At 46.2% G+C, this 22,618-nt stretch overlaps 2 protein-coding genes across 2 annotated transcripts in view; one reads left to right on the top strand and one right to left on the bottom strand.

Moving 5' to 3' along the window:
• Window positions 1–22,618, top strand: part of LOC149443089 (uncharacterized) — a 139,759-nt gene that overhangs the window by 17,577 nt on the left and 99,564 nt on the right. Inside the window, exon 2 of the mRNA XM_089655940.1 lies at window positions 14,401–14,413. Within this exon, the coding sequence (XP_089512066.1) occupies window positions 14,401–14,413 (13 nt within the window). The remainder of the gene's footprint in view (window positions 1–14,400; window positions 14,414–22,618) is intronic.
• On the bottom strand, window positions 13,902–16,260 carry LOC149443091 (uncharacterized). The gene has a single exon (XM_089655921.1). It carries the CDS (start codon window positions 16,216–16,218, stop codon window positions 15,163–15,165), a length of 1,056 nt encoding a protein of 351 aa, XP_089512047.1. The 5' UTR covers window positions 16,219–16,260; the 3' UTR covers window positions 13,902–15,162.

The following is a 22,618-nucleotide window of genomic DNA, read 5'->3' as shown; positions in this document are numbered from 1 at the left end:
TGAGGTGGGGGGTTGAGAGATAGATTTGTGTGTCGTCGGCATAGAGGTGGTAGTTGAAGCCGTGAGAGTGTATGAGTTGGCCAAGGGAGGAGGTGTAGATGGAGAAGAGAAGGGGCCCGAGGACAGAGCCTTGAGGGACCCCAACAGAGAGGGGGAGTGAGGGGGAGGTGGTAGCATTATAGGTAACGCTGAAAGAGCGTTGTGACAGGTAGGATGAGAGCCAGGAGAGAGCAGAATCTCTGAGGCCGAGGGAGTGTAGTTTTTTGAGGAGGAGGGGGTGGTCGACTGTGTCGAAGGCCGCGGAGAGGTCAAGGAGTAGGAGCACTGAATGGTGGCCATTAGCATTGGCGGTTAGCAGGTCGTTGGAGAGTTTGCGTAAGGCGGTTTTGGTGGAGTGTAGGGGACGGAAGCCGGACTGTAGGGGATCGAGGAGGCATCCTTAGCAATCAGTAAACAACATGGTTGTTAGGGAGCGAGCAGCCGCCGCCACGTCCTAACCAATAAATCTTAAAAAAATAATTACCGGCAATTTAATATTAAGAAAATGGCGTGGAGTCCCCCCTCGGGTCTGGTATGGATTTTGAGGGGGACCCCTTGCCAAAATTAAAGAAATACATATCAGACCCCTATCTGAGCATGCAGCCTGGAAGGTCAGGAAAAGGGGGGATGAGCAAGTGACCCCCCCTCCTGAAACATACCAGGCCACGTGCCCTTAACATGGAGTGGATGTTCTGGGGCAGGGGGGGCTTTGCTCCCCCAGAGCACCTTGTCCATGTTGATAGGGACAAGGGACTCTTCCCCAGAACCCAGGCTAGTGGCTGTGGGGGTTTGCAGGCAGGAGACTTAAGAAATTTAACAAGGGGGCCCTCAGATCCCTCACCCCATGTGAATGAGTATGGGGTACATGGTACCCCTAATTATTCACCCCAAAAAATATAAGACAGTTTTTGACAAATCCTTTTTTAAAAAAACAAAAATAAAGCAAAATGTCCCCCCGGTGTAGATCCATCATCAATCACGATGCTCGCTGTCACTGCTGACTCAGAAAGAAAAGCTCCGCTCCCAATGAAGACTCCCCTCTGTCTGACAGCTCTGCTGCCTCCTGCCACTAAATATACTAAGGGGCGGTGCCACTCGGTGACGTCACTGACTGGGGCATGTTGTATTGGTGATATCATTGACCAGGGCATGTTGTATTGGTGACGTCACAAGAGGGCAAGGCCACCCAGTGATGTCACAGGGTGGTAGAACTCCTTAGTTTTTTCACACGTGGGAGGCGACGGAGCTGTCAGACAGCAGGAGGAGAGCATTGTTTTTTCTTCGAGTCAGCGATGACAGCGAGTATTGTGATTGGATCATCGATGGATCTACATCAGGGGGATGTTTTTCTTTATTTTTGTTTTGTCAAAAATTTATTCCAGTGCTTTTTTTACCCTTTTTTGGTGAATGAATAGGGGTACTATGTACTCTATACTCATTCACATTGTGGGGGGCCGGGATCTGGGGGCCTCCATGTTAAAGGTGGCTTCCAGATTCCAATAAGCCCCCCACGCACAGTGCCCAGGGATGTGGGGAAGGGACCCTTTTCCCCATCGACATGGAGACAAGGTGCTTTTGAGGGGTGGCAGAGTGCCCCTGCCCTGAAGCACCCACCTCATGTTGAGGATATGTGGTCTGGTATGGTTCAGGAGGAAGGTGGGCACTCACTAAGGGTCTGGTATTGATTTTGAAGGGGAACCCACAACATTTTTTTACTATTTTGGCATCGGGGTTTCACTCAAAACCCATACCAGACCTGTCACAGCTGTCAGCGGGGAACTTGGTGGCCATCCGCTCCTTGTTTACTGGTTGTTGGGGACACTGGCGGCTGCCCTCTCCTTAACAACAACCTATTTACAAGTGTTGCTATGGACACCAGTGGTAAATTACTCGCAGGCTTCACTACTAAAAAACAGAATGCAGCATCTTACTACATACTGGAATACGGGAAGATACCGCTTTGTGATTGGAGCCCATAGTCTCTATTCTAGATTCTCCATCCTACCGACCTTGTAATAGTGAGGGATGGTGTGACCTTCCTGTGTGGAATCCCAGGAATACAGAGGACGGGGACATCTCTCTGGTGGGTTCCTGGTATTAGGTGGCTCCATCATATCCTTGTGTCCTTCTGAAAACTCCTCCATCACTCCATACTCCTCATCCTCCTCTTTATACTCTTCTTTAACATCAATATTATCATCCCCGAGGATTCCACTCTGAAAGATATAATAAAACATTCATTGTAACAAACATGCTGTGTATAAATCACAACTACCAATAATTGTCATCATCTACCTGATGATGGTGAGGGATGGTGTGACCTTCCTGTGTGGAATCTCGGGAATACAGAGGACGGGGACATCTCTCTGGTGGGTTCCCATGACTGGATCCATCTGTAGGAAACACACACACTGACTGAATCCATTGTTTCTATGTGTTTATCAGATGATGGGGGATCTAGGTGGATCCTCCGTACTGCTCTCTCCTTTACAATAAAGTCTCCTCTTACCCGGTGATGTGAGGGGCGGCTGATTGTCCATCATGACGTCCTTGTAGAGATCCTTGTGTCCTTCTAAATACTCCCACTCCTCCATGGAGAAATAGACAGTGACACCCTGACACCTTATAGGAACCTGACACACACAATGATACAGTCACCATCCAGACACATCCCTTGTCTGTTACTGGAGAATGTCCCAGAATTCCCGGCACCGCTCACCTCTCCTGTCAGCAGCTCAGTGATCTCTCTGGTGACTTCTAGAATCTTCTTCTTCTTTCTCTCTTCTATCAGGGAGGGAGGTGGAGGCAATGTGATGTCATATGATCTCCAGACTTCACAGGAGGAAAACTCTACATCTGAACACAAAGAGTCACATCAAATGATATTCCCAGAATCCTCCTCACCTCTCCATTCAGGTCTCCATTTTATTAAAGCCCCACTTCAGGCTGAGGTATAATTCCCCCCCACAGGACCCCCACACTACGCAGGGTATAGGCTTGTTGCAGCATTCTGATGTCATTACATACAACGCAGGACCAACAGTCCCTCTTTACATGTGAGGATACCAAGGGGCCCCACATCCTAAGAGCATCAGAAAAATGTCAGATGGAGGGACATTGGGAGGAGGAGCTGTGAGGTCAGTGTGATGTCATAGGATTCTCTGACTCTGAATGGAGGGACTTTGGGAGGAGGAGCTGTAAGGTCAGTGTGATGTCATAGGATTCTCTGACTCTGGATGGAGGGACATTGGGGGAAGAGCTGTGAGGTCAGTGTGATGTCATAGGATTCTCTGACTCTGGATGGAGGGATTTTGGGAGGAGGAGCTGTGAGGTCAGTGTGATGTCATAGGATTCTCTGACTTCCATCATGAAGGAGATGAGGGGGAGGGGAGGAAGTCACTGAAGGTGACCATAGATCCATGGAATTTCAGCTGGTTCGGCAGGGATCGCTCACATTTCCATCCATGTGTGGCCACTTCCAGACAAAAGCCACTCCCCCAGCGGCTGCAGCCAATAGCTTCAGTGCTGATCTGTGTATTCTGAGAGCGGAGGAGTCCCCCCATTGTCAGAATACAAGAGTGCAGCGGGGAGGATTCCCCCATCCACCTCCAATGTGTGGATGGGGGAATCGCTTCAGATTTTATGGTCATCCCGCTGGCTGAACGATAAAACTGAACCATGTAGGCCAGCTTTGGGAGCAAATATATTATCATCAACTCCTCCCCCTGAAGGGGTTCATCTACGTATTACCTCCTCTGCTGCCAGATCCAGGAATGTCTTCTCTTTACTTCTTCATTCATAGAACTTCCTGTCTATACCTAACATCACTTCCTGTCTGTACCCGACATCACTTCCTGCCTGTACCTGACATCACTTCCTGCCTGTACCTGACATCACTTCCGGTCTTCCATAGAGACTTCCTGTCTGTCTTTCCTAGAGACTTCCTGTCTGGGTAGAAGTGAGATCGCCACCTTGTGGAGCTCAGAGGAACTGCAGAGAAGTGTCTGGTAGCTGTTTCATGTACAGGAATGCAGACAACACAAGCTGCTGGTGTGGGGAATCATGTTGTACAACAGAACTGCATCCAGGTCAGCATAGAACAGGAAGCAGGAAGTATAAGGCCATGCAATATTCCCGGATACAAGTCGGGTCACAGGATTTGTACAATGACTCTATAACGTCTCCCTTTTTTACATTCCATTCAAACCTTGTAAACAATGAAACTAAAACAGATCCTGAACAGTCTTGAACATGGCATGCTGTGTGACTGGTAGATACACTACAGATTGAGTCTATCTGGTGGTCTGGAAACTCGACCACTACGCAAGGCCACAGGGATTTTCTTGGGGAAATCCGTTCAGCTCCAGAAGGTGTTGATAAGGAGCGACCCTCTTTCCTGGCTGGTGTGTTTGGCAGAGAAGAACTTGACGGGATATGTGACTGCATTTTGTCATCCTCATTGTATCCCGATATGACAGCAGAGTTCTCTCTGCTTTGAGTATATGGTCCAGTAGGACTCGGGGCATTGAGCACCTCAGGAGGATCACGTGCAGGATGCTCATAGGCTTGTGTGGTGAATCGTTCTGCCTTTTGCAGGTCCACTCAATTGCAGTGGTAAAGACTGCCTTCTACATCCACAAGATATGATCGAGGAGCAACCCTCTGAACACAGGAACCCAGTCTCCAGCGACCGGTAAAATCACCAGGAAGCGGCTTCATACGGATTGGCTCTCCAATGCTTAGTTCAGGCAAGTCTTTAGCAGACACATCGTATGACAGTTTGGCAATCTGTTTCCTCCGCTGCAGTTTCGCCGGGACACCTGTAACCACACAAGGATCAAATAATTTGTTGGCCACAGGCAATGAAGTCTTCAGTCTCCTAGACATCAATCGCTGTGCAGGACTACTGTCCATGCCTTCAGATGAGGTGTTCCTCCAATGTAGAATGGCCTTCCACGGATCAGTACCATCAAACTTGGCCTTCTTACAAAGATTCTTCACTATCTTGACAGCCGATTCTGCTGTGCCATTTGCTTGCGGGTGCCTCGGGGATGAGGTAACATGATCGAATCCCCAATCTGTAGACAACCGTCTGAATTGATCACATTCAAATTGAGGTCCATTATCCGAGATGACTCTATCCGGCTGGCCATAACGTGCAAACTGTGCTTTACAACGCTTGATGGTAGTATCAGCAGACAGGTCAGGAAGTAGCTCAATCTCCCAAAAGTCAGAATAGTGATCAACAATTAGAAAATCCTGCCCAGCATAATTCAGTAAGTCCATGCTTACAATTTGCCAAGGCCGGGTGGGCAGCACATGCAACATCATAGGTTCTTTCTGTTGTGCCTGCGCATATTCATTGCATGCCGAGCAACAGCTAACAAAGTCTGTAATCTCGTTCTGCATGTTGGGCCAGTATAGGGTATCACGTGCTTGCCTATAGCATGCTTCTCCACCAATGTGACTGGCATGAATACGAGTCACCATCTCCCATCTTAAAGATTTAGGAATGATGACCCTTGGCCCCTTGTACAGTATACCATCCTGAATGGCGATTTCATCTCTGAAAGTCCAATATTCTCTCACAAGTAATGGGGCTTCCAACTTGGAATCAGGCCAACCATTCAGAACAACATATTTAAGAGCCTGCAAACTCTCATCGGTTTCAGTGTGCTGTTTTATCTGAAGCAATCGTTGGTCCGTGACGTTTAAATAGTCTGAATGATTAATCTGTGACAAGACTTCCAGGTCCCGCTGAACATTGCAAACTGTGTGTTGTGCATACTCAGGTGTATCACCTGCTGCTGTATCTCTGCTAAGAGTGTCACTAATGTACATTTCAGGACCAGGTTTATAGACAACATTTAGGCAGTAGTTTTGTAACGTGACAACATGCTCTGTAGACGTTTGGGTGCACACAAAAGTGGTTTCTTGACAATAGAAATCAGAGGTTTATGGTGAGTTTCTGCCGTGATCTCGTCGCGCCCATAGAGGTAGTGGTGAAACACTATACTCAGACATTCCTTTTCTATTTGTGCGTAGTTTTGCTCGGTAAGAGTCAGTGCCCTTGAAGCAAAAGCGATAGGCTGGCCAGCTTGCAATAGGCAACACCCAAGTCCAGTTTTGCTTGCATCACTTTGAATAGTTACAGGTTTAATAACGTCATAGTACTTCAGGACAGGTGTGTCCGTGACCAAGCGTTTGATGTCCTGCACTGCATTATCATGCTTAGGAAGCCAATGCCAAACAGCATCCTTGTCCAGAAGCCTTCTCAATGGCTCACAGACCTCTGAGAGGTGTGGTAGGAATTTTGCTAGGTAGGTAACAAATCCAATGAAGCGTTGCAGGGATTTCACATTTGCTGGCTGTGGCATATCCAGTATGGCTCTGATTTTTTCTGGGTCAGCCTTCAAACCCTCCCAGGTTAGAATGTGTCCATGAAAGCGGACCTCTTTGACCTTGAATTGCAGTTTTTTCATGCCAAGTCTCAATTTTACCTGCCTACAACGATTCGTCAGTTCCAGCAGTTTGCCATCATGATCTTGCTCTGCTTCCTCATCTGTGTCCCCACAGTCAACCACAAGGATGTCATCAGCTATTGGTTCAATACCACCGAGTCCAGCCAATAGTTCATGTTGTTAACGCTGATACACCTCTGGTGCAACTGATACTCCAAAAGGCAGTTTGCGCCATCTTTTCCTGCCCCACGGAGTCCAGAAGGTGGTCATGTAACAACTTGCATCATCCAACTTACAGTGTAAAAATGCATCCCGGGCATCAACAAGTGTGAACAGACGTGCCTTAGGCAGCTTGTACAAAACATCCTCGAGAGTTGGCATGATGTAGTGAGATCGTCTCAGTGCCATATTTAAGAATTTGGGATCTATGCATATTCGTAGCTTATTTGGCTTCCTTACAATCACCATGTTACTTATCCAGTCAGTTGGGTCAGTCACTGGTGACAAGTGTCCATTGGCCTCATACTGGTCAAGCTGTGCCTTAACTGCCTGTTTTAATGCCACCGGCACATTGCGTGGTGCACATTGGACTGGAGGGACACTCACATCAAGGTGGAAATGAACTTCCCCTGGTACAGATTCTACTGGCCCAGTAAACACATCACTAAATTCCTTTAGCAGCAGTTGTTTTGTCAAGGGCCCCTTGGATAGATTGTCCATCACATTGCGCTCTGCAGGGACGGAGAAACGTCTCAGCCCTAGACGCTCAAAGGTTGAGCCAGACAACAGTGGCTTTTGACTGCTTCCACAATTTCACACTCCAGCTTGTGTGTTAGTCCACGTATGGCACATTCTGTCCTGAAGAGCCCTAGAGATTTCATAATCGCACCGGAGTATAACTTTAATCTGGTGTCACTTGGCAGTAGACATGCTTCTGGTGCTGACACCATTTTGTCTCTTAAGCACATTACATCCCACGTTGTTCCTGAATGGAGGTGACAGGATTGGGGCTTATTATTTACATGTAAAGTGACAAACCATTTCTTTCCTCTGGATTGCACAGCGCCCATCAATTCACTGCTGTATATAACTTCAGTGGTGTGTGTCTCTTCCTCATATGCGGATGTGTTCTCCACGTTGTGTCATTTGCCTATTGATGGCCGTTGTTTACTTGACAAACAAACGTTAGTAAAATGGTTTGTTCTTCCACAAGACTTCCAAGACTTCCCATAAGCTGGACACGGCTCTTTAATTCTTTCATGCACAGTCCCACAGTATTTGCAAGCTGTAGGGTTGGCAGTATTTGTGCTCATCAGGCGGCGTTGCTGAAGTTTGTTCCTGTTGCCATGCTGCATTGCAATGTTTATGCTGTCGGTCTGCTGTCTGTCCTGTTCCATAACTTTCAGATGTCTGTCAGTGAGCTCTGCTGTACGGCACGTCTCAATGGCTGTGTGTAGAGTGAACTCATGTTCTCTTAGGAGGCGCCTGCGTGTGCTCTCTCGCTAGCTATACCAACAACAATTGTGTCCCTTATCAATTGGTCTCTGAGTGCCATATTCACAAGTTGCTGCCTTTTCTCTCCAGTGTGTAACAAAGTGATCCAAAGATTGTCCCTCTTCTTGTTTGCAGCATCCAAACACATCCCTTTCATAAATGACATTTGTAGCAGGTATGAGATCATCTTCCAGTACATTTACAATGGCTGTAACATTGTGTTGCTGATCTGCTGTGAGGGTCACATTGTGTTTATACACATGCCTGCATTCACTGCCCATGACTCTTCTCAGAGTTGCTGCCGGCACTCCTGCACATTTCTCATTCCAGCCTGTAGCCAGACAATAATCTTCACATTCATCTCTGAAAGATTCCCAATTGCTGCTCCAATCCCCACTCATTGTCATCCCCTCTGGGGGAGGTATGCCATTCATGGCAGCCATATTGTCAGGAAGCCTCTGAGCTATCAAATCTCAGACAATCCTCAGTCTCAGGCTGTAGTTCACAAACCTGTGTTTCCCAAAGCTGCTGCGCTCCAAACAAGAGGCTCAGTCCTGATTCCAGTCACTTCTGACACCATGTTTCCTGTACAGGAATGAAGACAACACAAGCTGCTGGTGTGAGGAATCATGTTGTACAACAGAACTGCATCCAGGTCAGCATAGAACAGGAAGCAGGAAGTAGAAGGCCATGCAATATTCCCGGATACAAGTCGGGTCACAGGATTTGTACAATGACTCTATAACAGAGGGCTTTGGGTAAGATAAAATGGGGAAGTAGAGTGTATACTTGTGGATAAATGGCTCACTTCATGTTGAATGAGTCGTGCTAGAAAGATAGACATATAGCTTAAGACGTGGTGTGTACCAAGACAGTCAAGAGGGCAAAACATGGGTTAAATGTCCAAGAGGATAAGCCGTGGTGATAGACCAAGGCATGTCCAGATGTGTAGCAAGTGGTATCTCGGAATACATTGTTATATGTATATTTAAAAAAACAAAACCATTTGATATACATGAATGAATTGAAGTTAGGGAACATATGTTATGTTTAAATGTTGATAAGGTAATTTGAAAAGATGTATGGATTATAGAACTGTGTGCTACACATATATTTTGGAGGGAAAATGTGAAACATCTATTCTTTAAGTGACATACATACTTTAAAGTATTGTACTATAATGTTACATTTATTAAGGGGATCAATTATTTGGTGAAAGGAAAATAATAAGGGTAAAAATATTTTTATGTGATACAAAACAAAAGGTTTATCAAATAATTAATTTTCCCATTATAGAATCAAGTTGAATATATGTTCAGATCAGTTATCTTAAGATCTAAAACGCATGAATGGATACGAAAGTGACGAGAATGTGTATAAATGGATTAAGATAAGGAAAATGATTAAGATTTGATAAATTGATCATTTTGAGAGGGAAATGTTAGAAGCTTTCCTTAACCTAATATCTAATATCTGCTTACTAACAGTACTAACATAAGTATGAATGAGTTGGATCTTAATAGAATAATTGAGTTGTTATCTTGGGTTTTTTCTCTACATTCTAGCAACATGTGGTAGTAATTAGTCTAGCTATCCCTCCCCCATCTCTGTAAGCTAAAGTTTCACTCAGACTCTGAGGGGAGGGAAGAAGACTAATACATCTATAGAAAAAAGGTGCAGCGCTAATAGTAAAACATCAATATAAAATCAATAAAATACTAGAACAAATAAGGACATGAAGTCATATATTCGTCATAAATACAATATTCAATCAAATGTCCTAAAACATGCAATGAGGTGCAATGTGTCAATTCTGCCAGGTCCCCTTTAAAAGGTGAATGATCCAAAGGTGAGCAGGAAATAAGTAAAGTGCGCACTCACCAGAAGTGCGTTTAAAATACGCATAAAAGAAGTATCCTCTCTCCTGGTGCATCTAGGATCTCCCCATCCAGGTGAAGCTGCGTTCACTAATTCTCACCGGTCATCAATCCTGGTTCAATGGTGCATCTGACACTATTACATCTCCAGAGTCCCTTCTTAAAACTTGGTGCGCAATCATGGAATGGATGTCCAGGTGCTGTAGCCGCCCTGACGCGTTTTGTGCTAAGCACGTTCTCAAAGGGTGCAGGGCTTACAGCACAGACATCCTCTCACTGCTATTTATAATTTGAAATGGCAATCACGCTTGATGTGCCCGCCATTTTGCCGGTGACCGGCGCATGCGCAGTACGCCGGCGCCATTTTGTCGTGCTGCGCATGCGCCATTCACCTGGATGGGGAGATCCTAGATGCACCAGGAGAGATTTTTGAGTTTATGCAAGAGTTGGAAGGACTTTCTATTTTGAGCTTTTCTCACCAATACAAGTTAATAAAATAGTTAATAAAATATCAAGACAATACGGTATTTTACACAACGTGTAACATATATAATGATACAATGTATCTCTCTTCCATTCAAATTGAGAAAACAAGGGGGTGGGCTTCATAGTGACTGATCACTGTGATAGCCAATCAGGGGCTATCACAGCGATCATGTGACCCAGAATTGAGAGTTCCAGGACCCGGGGCTCTCACTGACACCCCGGTCTTTGTGCTGGGAGTGCGCCATGCAGTGTGCTCCCAGCACAAAGACAGGTACACACGGAAAAAATCCCAGGTCTGGTCTGAGAGGTCACTAATTTGCGTGCGCTCGGAATCAGGGGATTAAACCAACACTATGAAACCAGCCATTGATTTAAAATGGGAAATTCTGCATTTGGCCTTTAGATGGCACTACGTATCCTAGGAATTCTCACCATCCAATAGACAAATGTGGTATTTTCCATGTGAAATGGATGGAAACCCTTCAAGCAGCTCAGCAAAGATCCTCCTACCATTGGTCCCCCCACCCCATTCACACAGAAGGAATGGACTGTACCGGCACTTCTACCTGGGGGAGTTGTTGTTCCATTTATTAATAGACTCCTAAATGTCAGGAGATGATTATTTATTGTATTTATTATTAATACTTCCCTACCCGGCCAATTCTGACATTCCGACATGTAAAAGTCATTATTTGCTGGGAAATGACTGAGAGCCCCCAAATATTATATATAAGCAGAGACCCTGGAGAGGAACATGGTTGCTGGTACAATATTTGTCGCTCCGTATTTCTGCAGCTTTTTTTAATGTACATTTTTTAGAAAAGAAACTTTACCTAATGTTAGTGCAGCAAACACAATATAATACCGTTTTGGGGTAAAAGATGATGTTATGCCGAGTAAATAGATACCTAACATGTCACACTTTAAAATTGCAAACGCCAGTGGAACGGGGCCAAACTACGGGGCATAAATACCCCCCATAGGTGTCACTCAGGTTACCAGTGTAGAGGTACACAGGAGGTCTGATGCCGGAATTATCGCTCTCACTCTGACATTTCCAGCCATACCTGTGTGGAGACACGTGTGGTGAGAACACCGTTTACAATGCGTGGTGGACTTCGGTATGTGTTAGCCTTTGTGTGCAAACACGGGGGGGGGGGGGGTGCTTTCATTTTTTAATTATTTCTTAAAGTTTTTTTTTATTTTTGCACTGTACCAATTTATTTATTACTTTTATTGCTATCAGACAGGTTCTCTTTACTGAGACATCTGCAGTCTATTGGACCCCAGATCCCAATCTGACCTTAAAAACATCCAATCAAACCAAGATCAGTTCATTCTGATGCTTTCACAAGCTGGAAATGGCTTGTTTACATCTGAGTGACTCTGGAAGTGACACAATCCTCGTTCCTTCTACATCCACGGGGGGTCCTTTATCCAGATCACATCTCACCTCCTCATAGATTGTTAATAGGTTGGTCTGACAAGAACGATCTTTTCCCATAAATCCATGCTGGGTACTACTAATGATACTATGTTCATCAGCACATTCTTGGGTATGGTCCCTTATCATCCCTCCAATAGTTTACAAACTATTGATGTTAGGCTGACTGGCTTGGAGCTTCCAGATATGTATCTCGGCCCTTTCTGGAATACTGGAACCACGTTAGATTTTCACCAATCTGCTGCCACCATTCCGGTCAGTAAGCTTTCCTAAAGATGAGGGATGACTGTCTATCAATGACCTGGCTTCATTCTTTGAGGACTCTCAGATGCAAGCCATCTGGTCCTGGTGATTCATTCACATTTAGTTTTTTTTAGACCTTCTATTCTTTTGTAAGGGACCATTACACTGACCACTGATAAAAGGGAATCCTTCTCTCATTGGTCACCAATGTATGGGACCACTACACTGACCACTGATCAAAGGGAATCCTTCTCCAATTGGTCACAAAATGTAAGAGACCACTACACTGACCACTGATATGAGGGAGTCCTTCTCCCATTGGTCACCAATGTAATGGACCCCTATACTGACCACTGATATAAGGGGATCTTTCTCCCATTGGTCACCAAAGTAAGGGACCACTACACTGACCACTGATATAAGAGGGTCCTTCTCCCATTGCTCACAAATGTAAGGGACAAATACAATGACCACTGATATAAGGGGATCCTTCTCCCATTTGTCACCAATGTAATGGACCACTACACTGACCACTGATATAAGGGGGTCCTTCTCCCATTGGTCACCAATGTAAGGGACCAGTACTCTGACCACTGATATAAGGGGTCCATCTCCCATCGGTCACCAATGTAGGGGACCACTACATTGACCACTGATATAAGGGGGTCCTTCACCCACTGGTCACCAATGTAAGGGACCACTACACTGACCACTGATATAAGGGGGTCCTTCTCCCATTGGTCACCATTGTAAAGGACCACTACACTGACCACTGATATAAGGGGTCCTTCTCCCATTGGTCACCAATGTAAAGGACCACTACACTGACCACTGATATAAGGGGTCCTTCTCCCATTGGTCATCAATGTAAGGGACCACTGCACTGACCACTGATATAAGGGGTCCTTCTCCCATTGGTCACCAATGTAAGGGACCACTACACTGACCACTGATATAAGGGGGTCCTTCTCCCATTGGTCACCAATGTAAGGGACAAATACAATGACCACTTGGGATGATCTCTGGGTTCAGTTGTCGGAGAGTAGGGATGAGACGACAGTACAAACCAAACTTTGCCTGTTCCGGTCCCGTGTTTTGCAGGAGCCGATCATCACATATAGAAGAGACATTTCTACCACTTCTATATATAACAGCTTCCCGCTGTCACTGGTGCCTGAGGAAGACATGGATGGGTACAGCGGCCACACCCCCAGGAATCAGTGATGTCATTGGGAATCCCTGCCATGTAAGGAAGGGGGCGGGGATAGCAGTGACATCACTGACCAAATATGGTCACTGGTCACATTTGGGTAATGAGGTCCCACCATCCCTGTCCCTTCACTTATGTAGATGATGACAGTTCAGGGAGCTGTCATTGGGCTGGTGCTATTGTCGGGTACTATATACCCCATACTCATTCACATGGGGGAACGGTATATGGGGGTCCCTTGTTATTAAAGGGGGTTTCCAGAATCCAATATGACCCCCACCCACAGATCCCCACAGCCACCAGCCAAGGTGACAAGGTGCTATGCCTGGGGGAATCCCCCCTGGTAAGGTGACCCCCATGTTGTGGACATGTGGCTTGGTATGGATCAGGAGGGGGGGCACACTACAGCCCCCCTCTGCACTCTGTATGGTGGGCTGTATATGATATACTGCTGACCCCCGCACTCTGCCCCGTTATTGAAGGGTGTGAGGTGTCACCGAGGAGCAATGTTCTATATTGAAGTTTGCCGTCATTGCACCGACACACACAATAGTTTTTGTTCAATAAATGTTTTATTATAATTTTACATTTAACAAGATTGAAGCATAAAAATCCAATTGGTCAGGAAGATCCCTTGTCTGGAATGTGGGGGCGGAGTCATTATTATTGGTGTACAATACAATACACAACGTGTTCCATTATTATAACAAAGTATTGTAGAAAAGATCCCAACATAGAAAATGGGGGAAAGGAGGAAATAAAGGCGGATATGAAGGGGAATCTGTGTAGGGGGAACACCTTAACAATCACCACCATTTTATTCTCCAGGGCCTCTGATGTCACAGAATAGATGTTTGGGGGTTTATCTCATCTTCAGGACCAAAATCTGCATTTTCCCATGTGTGCAAAATCATGCAGAAACAGCTCTGGCAGTGAGAGGGTTAATGTGGGCTAGATGGGATCCCTCTGCTGGGGTGACATTAGAGCTCCCCCTAGCTGCAGCCTGGTAATAACATTGCTGGGAGGTCTCTTCATTTCTCTGCTCCATACTTCCCGTCTTTATAGAAACGTCTCCTGACATTTGGGGGTCTATTCATAGAATGTGTAGAACCATTCACCTGGTGAAAGTGCATGTCCATTCCTTAGCAGATCCGGAGAGGTAAGTGTGCATGGATGGGGTATAGGTCAGTCCTTCCCCTAGATGAAATCTCTCATACAGACACAATGGGACTCATGGGACTTTATAAAGAGGAACTCCAGAAAAACATATCAATAAAGATCTTCCAATGTTTTCTTCCCAATCAGTGTAGAAATCATAAAACCCTCCCAGCAGGTGTACAAGGCCATGAAATCTCTCACAAAGTCCATCAATGGACAATTCCTGGACAACAATCACCGTGGGACAGAATTCTGAGATTGTATCTCCTGTCCATTCCTTCTCTGTGAATGGGGCTAAAACACCGATGTCATTAGATTTGCTGAGCGGAGGAATGTTTTCCATCATTACAGAGCATTTCACACTCCATTTATATTCTTCTCCTGCCATCAATGGTCAACCCGGTCCCACACTTCATCCATGTCTTTGGGGACCTCTGATCTCCTTATGAACTGTTTCTTCCATGATGAAGATCATCCATGGAGTATATCTGAGGTGTATATCAGGGTGTGCTTCTTCCCCACATGAGAGCTGGGATGTCCAGCAACATTCATCTAGAAGACATTTCCCGCACTCAAGGCACTAATACACCTCCAGGGTTGTGTGGGACCCCCTGATGTACAGGAAGACAAGACTTCAGTGAGGAACATTTCCCTCACTCAGGAAAGGAAAGTGGCTAATCCCCGTGTGAGATCTCTGATGCTTGTAAAGATCAGACTTCTGTAAAAAAACATTTCCCGCATTCCAGACAGCTATATGTCTTCTCCCCCTATATAAGATCTCTGCTGTGTGTAAAGGTGTGACACGTGTGAAAAACATTTCTCGCACTCAGGACAGGAATACTGCTTCTCGCCCGTGTGAGATCTCTGATGTGTGTAAAGACTGGACTTCACTGAAAAACATTTCCCGCATTCAGGACAGGAATATGGCTTCTCCCCTGTGTGAGATCTCTGATGTGTGTTAAGATTGGACTTCACTGAAAAACATTTCCCGCACTCAGGACAGGAATATGGCTTCAATCCTGTGTGAGTTCTTTGATGTCTGACAAGACCCGATCTTTGTACAAAACATTTTCTGCACTTAGGGCAGGAATACGGTTTCTCCCCTGTGTGAATCCTTTGATGTTTCGCAAGCTGTGATTTATTTACAAAACATTTCCCACACTCAGGACAGGAATATGGCTTCTCCCCTGTGTGAGATCTATGATGTATGGAAAGACTAGACTTACGTGAAAAACATTTCCCGCACTCAGAACATGAGTATGGTTTTTCCCCCTTATGAATCCTTTGATGCTTGGAAAGTTGTGATTGGCTTACAAAACATTTCCCGCACTCAGGACAGGAATACAGCTTCTCCCCCGTGTGAGATCTATGATGTAAAGAAAGACTAGACTTATGTGAAAAACATTTCCCGCACTCAGGACAGGAATACGGCTTCTCCCCCGTGTGCGATCTTTTATGCACATTAAGTTTGGATTTATAATGGAAACCCTTCCCACACTCAGTACAAGAGAAGATCTTCCCTGTTGGAAGGCCGGCCCGGTCTCGCACAGTCTGAGGTTCCTCAGGATACGAGGAATCCAATGGTCCATCTACACTGGGTGGTGCCGGATGGACATTGGAGGGAGCCGGGTTTTCTCCTGGACTATACTGTGGGATGTCCTCATCTTCTACTTTCCAGTCTGGAGACAAAGTGAGACAATCCTCGGAGGTTTTCCTCATCTCCCGGCCATGGACTAAAATACAAAGACAAAGAGGATTACTAGACAGGAGCTGATTGGTTCCCCAAAACCAGGACTCCGCCCACATCAGGCAGCTTGGTCTCTGAGGAGCTTACAATTCCACCCTCAAGGGAACTAGGAAATGGCTCCTCTGATCTCCTACCAGGTCATTTCTTTATTCATGGACCTTAGTCAGAGAGTGAGGAAACAACCAGAACTGTCTTTTATAGGAGGGACAGTGATGAGGGGATTATAGGACGAGGGTCCCCACCCCCTCTATCACTCATCGCCATCTTCCCAACACAAGAAGTACTGCACTTCCTTATTTAGTCCATGATTTAGTCATGAAGAACAGCGGGGCTGAGCCCCACCAGAGGTCAGAGAGTGAGGATGGGGGGAGAACAACCAAGATGAAGACTGGACTGATCCTGAAGACCACCATCAATGGGGTATTGACTCCTCCCTCATTATCACTTTCTGTTTAAGGGTCCAAAGTTGGAGGATGTTATCACATTATTATCACCATGTAAAAGTCTGTGCTCCAATCACATCATCCGATATAAAATGTCCAGCTGGTAGGAAATGTGACCAAAATTAATCTGTGCAACGTACAAGTATATAGTGCAGGGGTCAGGAGTATGTAATGTACAACATAGAGTATATAGTGCAGGGGTCAGGAGTACGTAATGTACAACATAGAGTATATAGCGCAGGGGTCAGGAGTATGTAATGTACAATATAAATTATATGGTGTAAGGGTCAGGACTCATAATATTGGTATTCAGTGGAAACTTAAATGTTTACTGTAGACAAGTTGCAGAGATCCCACACCGCTGCCTCCCATCTCCTGATACTGCACTCAGTGACTTGGGGCTGAGACACTACAGACATATCCCTCCACCCGGCACAGCCAGCAGACCACAGAGCAAGGAACCCTGGGAGAATTGATCGGACAGAGATTTTACTAGATTCAGGATATGGGGTAGAAGGCTCAAAACACAGGCCCCAGGTGCTGAGGTTGAGAAAAGGTTATGAAATAACATTTTGCTGCCAGCTGAACCCCAGAACCTCCATAAATCCAGTCTAGATACATAAATTGTGTCTGCAGCACAGAGAAGGAAGATTATCCGAGAGAAATCCAGGAATACAGGACGGGGAACACAGCTCAGGAAAGTGACCAGGGGATTACAGGCTGATATCACCCAGTCCCCGCCCTACTCTGGACCAATCAGTGAGCAGTATGGGTGGAGGAATGGATTTAGTGTTCATGACCCACCTGTGCTGATCTCTGTAGGAGTGTCCTCCTCTATAAATGTCCCCGTTATTCCATCCTCCTCCATAGACTGCTGATCATCCCTCACATACGCCTCTTCTTCTTCACCTTCAACTTTAGGATCTCTCAGGTTTCCACTCTGAATATATAATAAAAATGACATCAATGGTAACAATGCAGATAATGTACAGATCCTAATGATACTATCAGTGATTGTTCCTCATCTACCTGATGATGGTGAGGGATGGTGTGACCTTCCTGTGTGGAATCCCAGGAATACAGAGGACGGGGACATCTCTCTGGTGGGTTCCCATGACTGGATCCATCTGTAGGAAACACACACACTGACTGAATCCATTGTTTCTATGTGTTTATCAGATGATGGGGGATCTAGGTGGATCCTCCGTACTGCTCTCTCCTTTACAATAAAGTCTCCTCTTACCCAGTGATGTGAGGGGCGGCTGATTGTCCATCATGACGTCCTTGTAGAGATCCTTGTGTCCTTCTAAATACTCCCACTCCTCCATGGAGAAATAGACAGTGACACCCTGACACCTTATAGGAACCTGACACACACAATGATACAGTCACCATCCAGACACATCCCTTGTCTGTTACTGGAGAATGTCCCAGAATTCCCGGCACCGCTCACCTCTCCTGTCAGCAGCTCCATCATCTTCTTGGTGACTTCTAGAATCTTCTCCATGTTGTGTCTCTCAGGGTTTAGGGAGTCACATGGAGGCACTGTGATGGTCATATGATCACCTGACTTCAGAAGAGGAAATCTCTGTATTGAGGAACCAATCGGAATATCATGTTAGACTCCCAGAATCCTCCTCACCTCTCCGGTCAGGTCTGTGTTTTATTAGTAGAGATGAGAGTGATGTCATGTGACCTCCCAGAATCCTCCTCACCTCTCCGGTCAGGTCTGTGGTTTATTAATAGAGATAAGAGCGATGTCATGTGACCTCCCAGAATCCTCCTCACCTCTCCGGTCAGCAGGTAAATGATCTCCAGGGTGAGGTTTAGTATCCTCTCAGTCATGTGACTCCGGTCCTCCTCCATCCTCATTGGTGGGTTCATGTGGTTTTCTCTGTAGATGGATAGCAGAGAATTATCTGGACTGTATTGGTTGTATAATATTAGGGGGGGGATATAAGGGGGTAATAGACGGGCTGCTCTCAGTGGGAGATGGAACATGTAGATCAGGTTACTTAGTGTTTGTTGTGTTTCCTGCAGGTCTGTAATATCAGGAAAATCCTTGTTTTCTTGTCCTTTGACTGGAGACAGATATGTGTATATGAAGCTCCAACAGGCTAAATACAGAGTCAGAAGCTGCAGACATCACAGGGGGTCCCTATACCCGGTGGGGGGGTCTGAGAGCAGCTATGATGTCAGTACATTGGAGCTGGTGATAGTGAGAGGTATTGAGGAGCCAAATGTACCCGGTTCAGTCTAGTTTGTAAATAGAGCGGCCTGGGATACATAGTAATAGGGAACTTCCACAACAAAAACAAGACTGTGTGGGGTCCTCCTTACAAATACATAGCAGACCCTTATCCTGGATGGGAGTCTGGTATGGATATAAATGGGGGAAGCGCACACAATAAAGAAGGCTGGGGGTCCTCCCCAGATCACGCACCCCTCCCCTAAACCATGCCAGGCCATGTGTCTTCAATATGGGGAGCGTATCTTGTAAAAGACCTCTTCCCCACAACCCTGACCCAGGGGGGTCTCCTGGTGGGGGACATACAGTGAAGAACAGAAGTATTTGAACACCCTGCGATTTTGAAAGTTCTCCCACTTAGAAATCATGGAGGGGTCTGAAATTCACATTGTAGGTGCATTCCCACTCTGACAGAATTCAGGAAATCCCATTGTATGATTTGTAAAGAATGTATTTGTCTCGCACTGCTGAACAGAAGTATTTGAACACATAAGAAACAGCAAGAATTCTGGCTCTCAAAGACCTGTTACTGCGCCTTTAAAAAGTCCACCTCTACTCCACTCATTCATCTCACTTAGTAGCACCTGTCTGAGCTCTTTAAAGACACCTGTCCACCCCGAAGTCAGTCAGACGCCTACTACTACCATGGTCAAGACCAAAGAGCTGTCCAAAGACACCAGAGACAAAATTGAGGACCTCCACAAGGCTGGAAAGGGCTACGGGGCAATTGCCAAGCAGCTTGGTGAAAATAGATCAACTGTTGGAGCAATTGTTAGAAAATGGAAGAGGCTAAAGACGACTGTCAGTCTCCCTCGGACTGGGGCTCCATGCAAGATGTCACCTCGTGGGGTATCACTGATGAGAAGAAAGGTGAGGAATCAGCCCAGAACTACAAGGGAGGAGCTGGTCAATGACATGAAGAGAGCTGGGACCACAGTTTCACAGGTCAGTGTCGGTAGAACACTACGCCGCCATGGTTTCAAATCATGCATTGCACGGAAGGTTCCCCTGCTCCAGTCATCACATGTCCAGGCCCATCTGAAGTTTGCCAATGACCATCTGGATGATCCAGAGGAGGCATAGGAGAAAGTCATGTGGTCAGAGGAGACCAAAGTAGAACTTTTTGGTCTAAACTTCACTTGTCATGTTTGGAGGAAAAAGAAGGATGATTTGCATCCCAAGAACACCATCCCTACTGTGAAGCATGGGGGTGGTAACATCATGCTTTGGGGGTGATTTTCTGCAAAGGGGACAGGAAGACTGCACTGTATTAAGGAGAGGATGAATGGGGCCATTTATTGTGAGATTTTGAGCAACAACCTCCTTCCCTCAGTCAGAGCATTGATGATGGGTCGTGGCTGGGTCTTCCAACATGACGACCCGAAGCACACAGCCAGGAGAACCAAGGAGTGGCTCCGTAAGAAGCGTATCGAGGTTCTGGAGTGGCCTAGCCAGTCTCCAGACCTAAATCCAATAGAACATCTTTGGAGGGAGCTGAAACTCCGTGTTGCTCAGCGACAGCCCCGAAACCTGACAGATCTAGAGGAGATCTGTGTGGAGGAGTCGGCCAAAATCCCTGTTGCAGTGCAAACCTGGTCAGGAACTACAGGAAACGTCTGACCTCTGGAATTGCAGACAAAGGCTTCTGTACCAAATATTAACACGGATCTTCTCAGGGGTTCAAATACTTCTGTTCAGCCGTGCGAGACAAATACATTCTTTACAAATCATACAATGGGATTTCCTGAATTCTGTCCTCAAAGTGAGAATGTCCTACAATGTGAATGTCAGACCCTCCATGATGGAGAAGTGGGAGAACTTGCAGAATCGCAGGGGGTTCAAATACTTCTGTTCCTCACTGTATATGTGTGTATCATCATCTGCTTGAGATAAAAGACGTCACAGTGACTATGGAGGAAGAGGACGGACATGACTATGGAGGAAGAGGACAGATGTGACTATGGAGGAAGAGGACGGACGTGACTATGGAGGAAGAGGATGGACATGACTATGGAGGAAGAGGACGGACATGATGGGGGTTACTGGGTGTAATTAGAACATAACATCTTATTACCTCCTCTGCTGCCACTTCCACCAATGTATCCTATTTCCTGTCTGTACCTGACATCACTTCCTGTCTGTCTTCCATAGAGACTTCCTGTCTGGGTAGAAGTGAGATCCCCACCTTGTGGAGCTCAGAGGAACTGCAGCCCCGAGAAGCGTCTGGTAGTGTGACCCCGGCCTTGTGCTGGGTGTTTGGACTGTAGATCCTTATAGAGGGGTCACCTCCACTCCCACCAAGGGGGACAGAAATATATGACTGCCTAGTCCAGCCTTTCTCAGCCAGGGTTCCTCCAAAGGTTTCTAGGGGCTCCTTCAGCAATGAACAATTCCTGTCTCTTAGTAACAAATGGCATCAATGATCTGTAAAATCCATTTCTTGGAATACATCACAGGACACGAAGCATCTTTATAAACCCTTCCTAACACTGTTATGCCCACCTACAGGTGATGGGACATTGGCCAACAATAGACAGGACGTCCCCTTGTAGAGCATATCTCCGACATAGGAAAGGTTTGTAGCAAGCCATAGCCCATAACAGGAGGGGACGGATCTCTGGGATTCCTGAGGGACTCCAAGAAATGGATTTTACAGGTAAACCAAAAAATGTCATTTTCTTTGTCGCACATCACAGGACACAGAACATCTTTTACATTCCTTACTAACAGGGATGTCCCACCTAGAACATGAGGGGAGGACAACAAGCCAACAGGTCCCAAAAACAACCAGAAATAGGAAAGAACCTCATGCAGCAGCCTGCAAAAACCAATGTGTCCAAAGGGAAGAGTCCTTAGTGACTCCAACATCCACCTGGTAACATCATAAAGAGTGCACCGAAGACCAGGTAGAGGCTTCACCAACATGATACACTGAAGGTAGGTAGTGTCATCCCTTATAAAGGGGGAACCTGTCCTTTCATACTGGAAACTGGAGCAACAAGCCAACAAATTCAGGGAATAAACGTAGAAATGGAAGCTGCGGGATCCTTCTATTCGGTCCTCAGGTGCCACAAAGAGAAATCCTGTTGCCAAATTGTGACTGTCAACTACAGGTAACCTGATAGGACAAACAAATACCCAACGTGATAAAAACCTATTCCCCCAGTTACTGAGCCTGAGGGCAAAGGGAGGTAATACACCGTCCTGGCTGAGATGAGGGCAAAGGAAGGTAATACACTGTCCTGGCTGAGATGAGGGTAAAGGGAGGTAATACGCTGTCCCGGCTGAGATGAGGGTAAAGGAAGGTAATACACTGTCCTGGCTGAGGGTAAAGGAAGGTAATACGCCGTCCCGGCTGAGATGAGGGTAAAGGAAGGTAATACGCTGTCCCGGCTGAGATGAGGGTAAAGGGAGGTAATACGCTGTCCCGGCTGAGATGAGGGTAAAGGAAGGTAATACGCTGTCCCGGCTGAGATGAGGGTAAAGGAAGGTAATACGCTGTCCTGGCTGAGATGAGGGTAAAGGAAGGTAATACGCTGTCCCGGCTGAGATGAGGGTAAAGGAAGGTAATACGCTGTCCCGGCTGAGATGAGGGTAAAGGGAGGTAATACGCTGTCCCGGCTGAGATGAGGGTAAAGGGAGGTAATACGCTGTCCCGGCTGAGATGAGGGTAAAGGGAGGTAATACGCTGTCCCGGCTGAGATGAGGACAAAGGAAGGTAATACGCCGTTCCAGCTGAGATGAGGGTAAAGGAAGGTAATACGCTGT

Source organism: Staurois parvus, unplaced genomic scaffold (assembly GCF_062004578.1).
Source record: "Staurois parvus isolate SC_StPar_1 unplaced genomic scaffold, SC_StPar_1.0 ptg000877l, whole genome shotgun sequence".
Classification (NCBI taxonomy): Eukaryota; Metazoa; Chordata; class Amphibia; order Anura; family Ranidae; genus Staurois; species Staurois parvus.
The sequence above is the reverse complement of the archived record's forward strand: the minus strand, read 5'-3'. Positions and strand labels throughout refer to the sequence as shown.

Bases quoted from the DNA above. Each gene is read 5' to 3' on its own strand.
- LOC149443091 (XM_089655921.1), bottom strand. From the start codon at position 16,218: ATGTGGGCGGAGTCCTGGTTTTGGGGAACCAATCAGCTCCTGTCTAGT.